This window comes from Ambystoma mexicanum, chromosome 5p (assembly GCF_040938575.1).
Source record: "Ambystoma mexicanum isolate Mex_15411 chromosome 5p, UKY_AmexF1_1, whole genome shotgun sequence".
Classification (NCBI taxonomy): Eukaryota; Metazoa; Chordata; class Amphibia; order Caudata; family Ambystomatidae; genus Ambystoma; species Ambystoma mexicanum.
The window spans coordinates 1,203,672,320-1,203,684,882 of record NC_090930.1 but is presented as its reverse complement, the minus strand read 5'-3'; the positions used below and the strand labels follow the sequence as shown (position 1 = coordinate 1,203,684,882).

Genomic DNA, 12,563 nt, shown 5'->3' with positions numbered 1-12,563 from the left:
TCAGAGAACCACGGTCTCGCTGGCCACCAAGGAGCTATCAAGATGATACTGAGGTGACAAGCTTCCTTCATCTTGCAGAGTACCCTGGGGATCAAGAGTGTGGGAGGAAAGGCATAGGCGGTCATGTCTTCCCATTCAATCTGCAATGCGACACCCAGGAATCCAGGGCCCAGCCCTTGCCAAGATGCGAACTGATGGCACTTCCTGTTCCTCCAGTAGGCAAATAGATCCACCTGAGGATGGCCCCATGTGTTGATGACCACCTGCAGCACCTGGTCGTTCAATTGCCATTCGTATTTGTCCGCTCCCAACCTGCTGAGCCTGTCCCCTTCCTGGTCTCCCTCGGGAGGTGGATTGCCGTGAGGTAGATGTTTTCCAAGGCCCCGTCCCACATGCTGACCACTAGGCTGCACAGCGGAGGGGTCTTGGTACCCTCCCCACTTGTTGACATAGTACATGCTGGTTGAGTTGTCGGTCTGGATAAGGCCGGTCTTGCCCCCAATGAGCGGAAGGAAGGCTCGGAGGGCTAGCCAAATGGCCCTCAGCTGCAGCCAGTTGATGCGACTCCTGCCAGGTCCAGACTCCATCGACGTTGTGGCTGTCCAGAGTGGCTACCCAGACTTCTAGGGAGGAGTCTGTAATGATGGTGGCCTGCAGGGAAGGCGGCCGGAAGGACCTGCCCGTCCGCACGTTGCAGTCCCTGGACCATCACCTGAGGTCAGAGTGGAGAGAAGAGGGTATGCTGACAAGCTCCGCTTGGGTAGAGTAGAAGAGGTCACTACCCTCAAACGGAAGGTCCAATATGCGATCCTGGATGTCGGGGTTAAACTTAGTAGCCAGGAGCCAGGCCCTCCTTCTCATGTCCGTGGCAGTACAGATGGCCCGGCATGAGGTATCGATGTGGGCCACTGTGGACTCCATGATGTCCTGCGCTACCAGACTGGATTCATCTAGACCTTGAAGCGTGACTGGCTCTGCATCGGATGTTCAGGAAAGGAAGTCTGCTATTGCCCGGCACAACCTCTGGTTAGCGGCTGCCAGCATGGCATCCGCGTTGGCCTGACGCAGGTACAGGGAGGCGTTAGTGTACAGCTTCTTCCTGTACGCCTCCAAGATCTACTCCTTGCCTAGCAGCGCCAAGGACGAGGTGGCCGACGACGAATGAGGCTTAGAGTAGAGTGACGCTGCAGCAATCACTGAAGAATGCGGGTGGGGTACGTTGCTAACAAGAGTATTCCCCCACCCCACTATCTGTCTATACGTGGCATTGAGGCGCCAATTGACAGGTTGGGCCGAGAGGCTGGAGCAACCCCTTCTTGGCCAGAGCCACAACATCTTTCTGCATCAGGATACCCATTCTGGTAGGGGGTCATAGGGTGAGGACTTCTGCCAAGACCCCCTCCTCAGACTGCTCGACCTCAGGTTGAGGAAGGCCCAAATATTCTGCCAAACCTGCAAGCCTGTCGTGGAAGGCCTTCGCTGACGACTGCGTATCAAGTTCGTCGTCTGTGTCCACTAGAGTGTCCGGCTGGTCCAGAGCGGGTGGAGGAGTGCTGGGCACTATGGGTTGCGGTGTGGAGACCGGAGGCTGCTGCAGAGGCTGGTGTGGAACCGCCTATACTGTGGGAAACAGGGAAGTCGGAATCGAAGGAGCCAGCAGGGGCTGCATTGGAGCCTGTGGCAGGGGAGCCATAGGGGGAATGACTATGGAGGCCAGTGGAGTGACCAGAGGGAGCAAGTGCCTTACAGCATCCCATAGGATGGCATTTACCTGGGGGGTTCGTATCAGCGACAAGAACCTTTCGAAGAACCTGTCTTCGGAGGCGGAAGAGGAGGCAGGAGATGAGGCAGGAGATGAGGCAGGAGACGAGGCAGGAGACACTGACTGAGTGGCTGTGGGCTGCTGGGGCCGGATGCGCACTGTCTAATTAGCAGGGGAAACCTGCCCTGCGCTGTTGATGGATAAACTGTAGGCCACGTACCTGGTTGACACCACTCCTACCTTGAAAATGGTTCATCCACCTGCTCTGTTCCTAGGAGTGGTATCGGACGAGAAGCCATGTTTTCGGGCGCGGCGGCCATTTTGGTCGAACTGTGTGCCAAAGCCGTGGTGCCTGGCTCCCTGGGCCTGACCTGCACCTCAGATCTGGCCTTGGAAGGTGTGTTGACCTCGGCATTGTTGCCGGTAGTGCTGAGTGCAGGCGACCCCTCGGACATTGAGCTGGTACTAGGGCGTAGCCCCTCGGGTGTACACCCGGTAGAAGAACCTTGCGGTTCGTCAGCACTGAGACCGGTAGGATCCGAAGAACCCTCGGCCGTTAGCTGGGTTAGCCATGGTGCGTGTGCTGGTGATAGAACCAGAGAGGTTCCTCCCTGCTTGGGCGTTTCCTCAGGAAGGAGTCGCCCCTACAGGGTGTGATGAAAAAAAAAAAAACAGCCATCCCTTGGGCCTCAATCTTTGACGAATTTCTTCAAGTTCTCTGGAAGCGATCCTTCGAAGAGCTCCGTCCACCTAGCTAGCCTGTTCTTCAGTGCGCGCGGAGTTAAGAGCGTTGCACGCGGTACAACCTTGCCAGCCGTGGTCAGGACAAGTCAGCGGAGGCAAAGAGCAAGGGGGTTAGACGTAGGAAACCGACCCTTGTAGGTTGGACACATTCTGAACCCTGCAGAGGTCGACATGGGGACGGGACTATTAATTACTGTTACGTCCCGTCCCCTTAACTCCATACTGCAGAGGCGATTAAAACAATGTAGCCCCAGGGTGGAGAGGAGACCCTCCTTAAGAAAACTGATTCCTTAGAACCGCCTGTCCGAAAGCTGCATCAGACTTGGAGCCAGCGTCCAAACAGTAGTGCTTAGAGAAAGCCGAAGCGGTGGCCCAGGTGGCTGCCCTGCCGATGAGCTGCCACGGCACCTGCTGCTGGAAGGCGATGGCCGTGGCCTTGCGCAAAGCGTGGGCACGCATGTTAGCTGGAAGTGGTTTGTGCTGGCCCTCATACACCTCCTTGATGTGCCAAAACCATCCACCTTGTAATAGAGGCCTTGGATGCCTGATAACCAGGCCTCGACACCCCCCAAAGGTCACAATAGCGTCCGATTTACGGAAGTCCTTGGTCCTGTCCAGATAGAATTTCAGAGCGCATCCGACATCCAGACAGTGCAAGACCCTCTGAACATCGTCCTTTGGGTCAGCAAAAAACGCAGGTAAGACGATCTCCTCATTCAGATGGAAAAAAAGGCGACCTTCGGTAGGAACGTGGGGCGTGTTCTCAGGACCACCCATCCTTGTGAAATGTAGTATAGGGTTCTGAAGCCACCAGTACCTGGATCTCGCTGACACTGCGAGCAGAGGTGAGGCTCACCAACAGAGCTGTTTTAATGGTGACCAGCCTGATGTTCGGATACCATTGGCTCGAACAGTTTGTGCGTCAAGGCGCCCAACACTATATTGAGGCCCCACACTGGGTGTGGTCTCTTGATGGGAGGGAGGAGCCTTGTTCGGCCCACCGAATATCGCTTGACCACTGGGTTGGAAGAGGAGAAGATCTCTGAATTTCAGTAGGCCGCTATGGCGGCCAAAATAGGTGCAGCATGTATCCACATCAAGCCTGAGGGAGGGGGTCGATCTCATTAGAGTCATCCCAGTGACAGAACCTGGACCATTTACTCTCGTACTGGCTCCTTGTAGCCTTGCTCCTAGTGCCCTGAATGATTTCTAGGTTAGCCTGTAATAAGACTCAGGTGTTTCAGCGTGACCTGCTCAAGAACCACGCTGCAAGGGCTAACTTCTGTGGAGTGGGGTGGATGACCCTGGCCCCCTGCTGTGGAGGAGATGAGCTGGGCCAACAGGCAGGTGAATGGGAGGCCTGTCCAAGAGGGTGAGCAGCTCAGAACCACGGTATCGCCGCCCACCACAGAGCTTTCAGAATGATACTGAGGTGACACTATACCTTTATCTTGCAGATCACCCTGTGGATCAGGGGTGTGGGTGGGAGGGAAGGCATATTCCATTCCACCAAATCTGGAATGCATTCCCCAGGGAGCTGGGGCCCTGTCCCTGCCAGGACGTGAACTGCTGCCACTTCTTGTTGTCACAACAAGCAAAGCGATCACCTGAGGATGTCCCCATCTGCTGAAGATCTCCAGAAAAACCCGATAGTTCAATTGCCACTCTTAATTGTCTGCTCCCAGTCTGAGCCTGTCCACTTCCAGGTTGGACTCCCCCAGAAGGTGGATGACCGGCGGGTGGATTTTGTTCTCCAGGTCCCATTCCCACATGCTGATCACTAGATTGCACAGTGGAGGGGACCTGGTACCACCCTGCTTGTTGAAATAGTACATGCTGGTGGAGTTGTCTGTCTGGATGAGGACGCCCTTGCTCCAAATGAACGGAAAGAAAGCTTTGAGAGCTAGCAAAATGGCTTTCAGCTCTAGCCAGTTGATAGACTCCTGCAGGGTCCAGACTCCATGGGCACTGTGGTTGTCCAAAGTGGCCACCCAGGGAGAAATCCGTAGTAATAGTGACCTGCGGAGCCAGCTGCCGGAACGGCTTGCCCATCCGCAGTTTGCAGTCCCTGGACCACCATGTAAGGTTCGGGTGGAGTGAAGGAGGAATACTGACAAGCTCTGCATGGGAGCCGCGCTCCCGATTTTCATGAGGCTGCGAAGTGCAGCTGCAATCTCATCTTGCGTCTTGTGTAGGATACGGCCAGTAGGACCGCTGTAATGATGCCCAATAAGTGATGGTACCACCAGGCTGCAGTCACTTCTCGGGTGAGGAAGTGGGTAGTGGCCTGCAAGATGGCCACAACACTGTGCTCCGAGGGGAAACTCTCTGAGCTTGTGTCCCATATGAGGCCCAGAAAAGTCAGGCTCTGCGTAGGCTGCAGCTGGGACATCTTGAGGTTGACCGAAAACCGCAGCTCGTGGAGTGTGATAAGTGCAGAGGAAGTGTGATGAACCGCCTCCAGAGATCTCACCCTGACAAGCCAGTCGTCCAGGTACAGGTAGACGTGGTGGCCCTGAGGAGGGCTGCCATTGCATTCATAAGACTGGTAAATACCCTGGGGGCTGAATTAAGGCCGAAGGGTAGCACCTTGTGTTGGAAATGGCAGCCCAGGATACTGAATTGCAGGAAGGAGCGGTGCGGCTGCCAAATAAGGATGTGTAGTAAGCGTCCTTCAGATTCAGGGAGCACATCCAGTCTCCTCTGCACAATGTCTCTGCAATCAGTGCTGGCGTATCTATCTTGAATATTTGAAGAGGGAGGGAGAGGGTGAGGGTGGACAGGTCTAACAAATCTCAGGCCAGCCTGGTTCTTTTGTATGGTTAAAATCTTGGTGTAGAAGCCCAATCCTCGCTGGAAGGCTGGGACTTCTTCCACTGGTTGGCTCTCGATGAGCGACCAAACTTCAGCAAACAGAGTTGCTATCCCAATCTGTGGGAGTGGAGGGGAGGAGGGAGGAGATGAAGGAATCAGTAGGCGAACTTCTGATGCCAAAAACTGTGAGTGAAGTGCAAGCCTGCCCCCCACCGGAGACACGTGGACCCGAAGGGACACATCATGCCTTCTTTCCCACTGAGGCAGAAGTCTGCAAAATAAAAAAAAGCCCTTTTTGGCCAAGGCAACAACGCCCTTTTGCATCGGGATCCCCGTTCTAGCCGCAGGGTGTAGAGTGAGGACCGCTGCAAGTACCCCCCGCCTCCGGCTGTTCGACTTCGGGTTGAGGAAGGCCCAAGTACTCTGCCAGATCTGCGAGTCCTTTGTGGATGGCCTTGTCCGACGATTGTGTGTCTGGGTCTTCTTCCTCGTCTGTATCCACCAGGGTATCCGGCTGGTCCGAAGCAGGCAGAGGGGTGCTGGGTACTGAGGGCTGAGGTGTGGAGACCGGAGGCTGCAGCAGAGGCTGGTACGGAACCGCCTGAACTGTGGCAGGGAAGCCGGAATCGATGGAGTCGGTGTGGGCAGCAGGGGCTGCACCTGGGCCTGCGGCACTGGAGCCATTGGAGAAATGACTAACCGCATGCGCCGGAGGGAGCATGTCCCCGATTACATCCCCAAGGATTGACCCCATCTGAGCAAGTCTCATGAGCGTGAGGAACTTTTCAAAGAACCTGTCCTCACAGGCCGAGGGGTGGCAGGTGGCATTGACCGGGTAGCAGGCGGATGTTGAGGCCAGTGCGTACTCTGTCTAGCTGTTTACAGGGTAAACCTGCCCTGCGCTGCTGATGGGTACCTGGTTGACACCAGTCCCACCTTGTAACTCGTTCTCCCACCTGCTCAGTTCCTCAGGGCGTTATCGGCCAAGCAGCCATATTGTCTGGCGCAGCGGCCACCTTGTTGCGTTGCATGCCACGTACCAAAGTCGTGGTGCTTAGCTCACTGGGCCTGGCCTCCTCCAGGACTCTTGACGAAGGAAGGATGAGCCCTACCCTGCACTTCAGACTGAGGCTTGGTAGGCGTGTCGGCCTCTGCAGAGTTGCCGGTAGTGCTGGGTGCAGGCGCCCCCTCTGCCATGTTGCCAGTACAAGGGCATAGCCCCTCTGGTATACACCCGGTAAAAGAACCTTGTGGTCCCAAAGCACTGTCTACAGAAGGATCTACAGGCCCCCTCGGTCTGGTAGCTGAATAAGCCTTGGTGCCCCTGCTGGTGCGAGAATCCAAGAGGTTCCTCCCGTCTGGGAATTTCCTTGGGAAGGAGTTGCCCTTGCGGGGTGTGCTGGAAAAGAGCGACTCTCCCTTGTGCCTTGACTTCTGTCTGACAAAGTCCTTCAAGTTCTCTGGAGGAGATTTCTCAAAGAGGTCCCTCCACCTAGCTAGTCTGTTCTTCAAAGCACGCAAAGAAAGTGCGTTGCAACCCTCCCATTCGTGGTCAGGGCCAAGGCAGCGGAAGTAAAGAGCGTGGGGATCTGAAGTAGGGAAGAGCCCCTCACAGGTTGGACACCAGCCGAAGCCCGGTGAAGTCGACATACGCCGGGGAGGAGCGTGGCGCCAGAGGACAGAGTACCCGATTGATAAAAGAAGAAAGTATCAGGGGAAGAGCGTGTGGTATTAAATGGCCAAAGCCAAACCCATGAGCGCTAGTGAAATCGGCCCGTTCCCGTCAACGCGGAAAAGGGGACTGAGGCATGCCCCCTGGGCCGCGCCCCCACACGCCTCTAAATTTGATGGGGAAGGTTTTTTTTCTCGTGTAAAAGGTTCCGTCACCCGTCCCTAGCGAGGGACGTCCATGCAGTATGGAGGAAAGGGGACAGGACGTAAGAGTAAAACATGTACTAAGCCCTCAGCTTGAGATGGAGGTGCGAAATAAGTAAACAGCATGCGAGTCACCAGGTCCACATACTCATGCGCAAGCCTTTATATGAAGATACAAATCTTTATATATAAGTACATTGCCATGTTTTATGCAATTACACACATTGAAAATGAGTGAACCCTTTCAAGTACGAAGGGCTCAAATGCACAGACAAAAACCAACCTCTGTCTTTTTCGTCCTCACTTTCAAGGCTTTCCCTTTCATCATGCCGTGGGCTAGAAGGGGAACTGTAACTCTCAGATGAGGTTTCTCCACATGTTTCATGTCCAGATCCAATGTTCAAACTCTGATCTAAGAATAAGACATGTTCATTTGCTAATACACAAATTATTTACAATGCACCGATATCTTGATTAGAGTAAGCAAAAGTGAAGATCATACAATGGAGCACCCCATCGTATAGCTCACACAAGCGAAATTAGAAGGTCTCGGAACCAAAAATTATGGATTACCATAAAGCTACAGCTTTCCTCGAATTGAGACCTGTAAGGGATAAAGGCTGATTACTTTACAGCAAAATGCACAGTAACAAGTCGAAACCTGTATTAACTTCAGTAGATTTGCACAAGTCTGTCAGTAGCCCAGGCGGTACAGGTTTCTACTTGTTACTGTGCACTTTGCTATACCAGGACTTGTACTGCTACCAGTGGTCTAGATAGGATTTTGAAGTGGGAGTATTTTACACCCTATTTTTGAAAGTTGGAACTAAAATTATTTTTTTAGGGAGTAAAAACATTACCCCCATTCCCAATGGGAGTATTGAGTAAACATGTTCAATTGTAAAACAAATGCTTTTGAGAGAAATACTTCTTTGCACCAAGTTACTCATGCATATTAAAAGATACCTTTGACCTCTTCCGTTACAATTTAATCCTGTGGTAGTACATGAACTACGCGTCCAAACACATTCATGGAACTGTTTGGGTGAAAGCTGGGGCATATGCTCCTGTGTGTCCATTTCGCATTTTTTATTGGGAGTATTTTTATGCCCCAGTTTTTTTGCATTTACCTAATTTGAGGAAGTAAGTGGCCGATACACCCATTATCTGTAGGTCTGACTGCTACCAAACATATGTAAAAATGAGCTTTCACAAAGTCAAAATGCCTAGCTCAACATACGGCCATCACGATCTTAAGTACCTACACAAATGTGCCGCCTTAGCTTCAACTCCAGAGGTGGTTTCCTTTCCCAGTCACCCGTATTTTGTACCAACCCCATATACCCTCTCCCTCCGCTTCCTTTCGCCTCTTCGCGTTGAGTGCTAAAAGCAGCCTGAAAGTGCTCTTTGTCATTTTTTAAATAGTTGCCCAAATGTTTTGCTGGCTTTTTGGTTCATAGTCTTTCTGCTGTTCATACAACTTCAACTGAGGCCTGCTGCAAAGCTGCATTGCATTCTGGATGTACTGGCCCGAGGAGCCCATATGGCAACTGGGCACTGGGGTGCTCTCGGCACACTGGATTTTTTCCCCGGTTTAATTGTCAGCTAGAACGTGTGCTTGGAGTAGGCTGGTGGTAGCCCCATGAATTTCCTTTGAATACACCATTCATGCTTTTTACAATGTGTGCTGCCATTTGACCCTATATGGTGGCAAAAGGGCTATCAAAGCATTTCAAAGGTATTCCATCCCGGCTACTTGTTTCTTTTGTGGTTGTTAGCCCCACGAGTAATGTCGAAAATGGACATTCTGCCTACATAGGCTTTCTGCAGAGCAGACCAAGTCACTCATCTGACTAAAATCGCGATTAAATTGAAGGGTCTGCTAGAAACCACAATCCACATTTTGTGTCTGCATGCCTGAGAGAAAAGCGTTTGGCTGGCCAAACCAGATTGATGGCAACCAAAACATTAAAAGACACGTATCTCTGGATTGGTGCGTGTTTAACTAGCAGGGGTCCACAACCTTTTGCTCTCCAGCTGTTTTGGTCTACAACCCCCATCAGCCCTATCAAGCTGAGTCGACTGATGGAATCTGGGAGTTGTAGTGCAAAACATCTGGAGAGCCATCTGTTGCAGACCCCTGAACTAGGGAGACTTTGGGCCATTCTATAGATCATTATTCTGGAAATGGCTGGAGATATGGTTTATCCCCGAGGAGTATTTAAGCAAGCTGGATGGTTGTAGTGCTCATCTGCCTGATAGGGGAACTCTGCCTATTGGTTCTGTGGAATATTTCTTCTAAGCTCTAGTCTTCCTTCCAGCACTTCTTGCAGGAACATCTGTGCCTGCAGCCTTCTGGTGTTCCCCAGAGGATTCCTGGACCCAAGATAATCACCAGACCTGAAGTGGGAGGCACGGATGCCTGGCTGAAAGACAAGTGGCTTGATAGTGTTCCACCAATCTTACCGGCAATGGAAATCCTACCTTAGAAGTCTGCAAGTGCTTTAAAGGACTATCCAGATGCCTGTCCGGAGGCCCCTTTGCCCTCACCAGGGAAGCCTTAGACCTGTCCTAGGGGGTTGTCTTTGATACACACTGCTGCTGTCATCCCCTCCACTTCGTGGGTTGCCTGAAGAGGATCCTCCAATGTCACTGTTCCCATTGTCCTGGGTCTGCAACCTCAGGGCCCCTCTTGCAAACCTTTTGTTCTGAATCTGCACCTAAGCCAGACCCCGAATACAGACTTCCCGTATGTTGAGCTAGGGTTTAGAATAGGACATAGAAATCAGTGAACAATAAAAAAAAACTACCTGCCTTGCTCATTTATGACACCATTGCACACTTTTAAAGTCAACTAGCCCGAGCATTTCTGCCTACATCCAATTGTGCGCTACTGATTTGAACCGTCTTGGACCCTTCATCTTTTTCATACATAGGTTTATATTCCAAAGTACTTACCTTTTTGTAGTTTATGAATACACTACTATAAAAAAGTATATTTTTCATTAAGTAAATGTGCACTTCCCTTTGTGTGCTTATGGGACTACATACACCTTGACTCCAGCCCTCTTCATACCAGCCTTCACTGCTCCTAAGAGTGAAGCCAGGTCCAACTTGGTGGTAACTCCCAAATAGAACAGGGTTGGTGTTTTCTAAGCCATCGTCAGAACAGTTGGAAAACCCCACTAACAAGATGAAGATCAGCACTATCCAATAAACATACACACATGGCCCAATAGTTATATCACACCAATCCTCACCCTCATATGCCAACTGGAGCTCAACAAATCCACATACAGCTCTGTATGACCTCATATGCTGATGAAATGTCACCATTCAGCAGATATTGTTCAGGGCTAGGTATGGCCACCATATGTCGAGCCCAGTGTCAAACCCTGCATACATCAGATACCCTTATCATAGTAGATACCTCCACATCGGTTAAGTTTGTCCTTTTTGCTGCTGCTCGTCATTCCAAGACCCCATATATATTTAGTGTGTTACTGACTTCTTTTGGGGCAAATGAGGCCTTTTTCATAATCCCTTACCACCAACTAATTTCCTTGGCAATACTAGCCAGTCCCCAGTTTAGGTCCCCTGCCCCTTTACCCCCTACATTTCTTGATCCTGGATGGTGAGAAAATAAGAATCACAGGCTTCCTTGTGCACCTTCATGACTTTTAGTCAAATCCATGAGCACGTACCCGGGAGGTGGCAACTCTTAACTCCGATGGACCACACTGAACATCTTTGCGTTTCTTACAGGAAACCATATTTTATTCATTTGTAAATCAAAGATCCTGTATTTGCCTAAAAAGACATTTCTTTATAAAAAATATAAACATCATACCAAATGCATAAGTTACTCACGGTAGGGACTAACGTACTCTTAGTCCATAGTCCCCTTTCCTCCATACTGTATGGGCATCCCTTCCAAGGGACGGGAGACGGAAACTTTTTCCCCAGAAAAAACCTTCCCTTTAAATTTAGAGGCGAGCGGGGGCGCGGCACCGGGAGCATGCGCTGCCCTGACTCCGTCCTCCGGTGCCACACCTCAGTCCCCATTGACGAGTCGACAATAGATTTAACATTGCCTAATGACACCAGTATTATTAGGGGGGAGGTTGGTGCGAGGTATGGAGGAAAGGGGACTATGGACAGAGTACATTAGTCACTACGGTGAATAACTTCTAATTAATTACTCTTACGTCCCGTCCCCTTTCCTCCATACTGTATGGATTACAACTGATTGTAGCCCCACGGCGGAGAGGAGACCCTCCCTAAGCAAACAGGTTCCTGAGAACCGCCTGTCCGAAGCCGCATCAGATCGAGAGCTGGCATCCAAACAGTAATGCTTGCAGAAAGCCGAGGGAGAGGGTCAAGTGGCCACCCTGCTTATGACTTGCCAAGGGACATGGCGCTGGAATGCAAGGGCCGTTACCTTGGCCCCGACTGCGTGGGCATGCATGTTGGCCGGGAGCGGCTTGTGCTGGCCCTCATACGCTTCTTTGATGGCAGACACCATCCAGCGAGATATGGAAGCCTTAGAGGCCCGATATCCTGGCCTCGAGCCTCCGAAAGTGACAAGCAGGGCGTCCGACTTGCGGAAGCCCTTGGTCATGTCCAAGTAGAACTTTAGGGCACGCCTGACATCCAGGCAGTGCAACACTGTGCTTCTCCTTGAGATCGGGAAAGAACATAGGAAGGACTATTTCTTTGTTCAAGTGAAATGCAGATGGAACCTTGGGCAGAAATGCCGGGTGCATCCGCATGACTACCTTGTCCTTGTGAAAGGTGGCATATGGTTCAGAGGCGACCAGTGGCTGGATCTCGCTGACTGTGAGCCGAGGTAAGACCGACTAGTAAGGCCGTCTTGGTGGTGACCAGCCTAATGTCCACGGACGCCATTGGCTCGAATGGTTTGTGCGCCAGGGCGCCAAAGACTACGTTAAGATCCCACACGGGGTGCGGTCTCTTGCCAGGTGGGTAGAGACTAGCGAGGCCAGTCAGATGTTTGACTACAGGGTTGGAGGAGGAAAAAATGCCTCCCTCCAAGTTCCTGTAAGCCCCAATGGCTGCAAGGTATGTACGGCAGGTGTCCACCTGTACGCCCGAATTAGCAAGGTGTGCTGAAAAGGAGCACGTCGTCCAAACTGCAGGACAAGGGGTCAATTCCCTTAGAGTCTGCCCAGTGGCAGAATCTGGTCCATTTGCTTTTGTACTGGGCCCTGGTGGCTTTGCTCCTGGCGCCCTGTGTGATCTCCAGATTGGCCTGCGAGAGGCTGAGGTGCCGAAGCATTACCTGCTCAGGTACCACACTGAGGGCTAGTTTCCTTGGCGCGGGGTGGATGATTCTGCCACCCTGCTG

General features: G+C 51.8%; 1 protein-coding gene across 2 annotated transcripts in view; it reads right to left on the bottom strand.

The window, feature by feature from the left end:
- Positions 1–12,563, bottom strand: part of ZCCHC2 (zinc finger CCHC-type containing 2) — a 762,062-nt gene that overhangs the window by 159,836 nt on the left and 589,663 nt on the right. The window contains exon 10 of one of the 2 annotated variants that reach the window (XM_069613675.1): positions 7,479–7,607. The exons of the other annotated variant lie outside the window; for it this stretch is intronic. Within the exon in view, the coding sequence (XP_069469776.1) occupies positions 7,479–7,607 (129 nt within the window). The remainder of the gene's footprint in view (positions 1–7,478; positions 7,608–12,563) is intronic. 2 annotated transcript variants of the gene reach the window in all.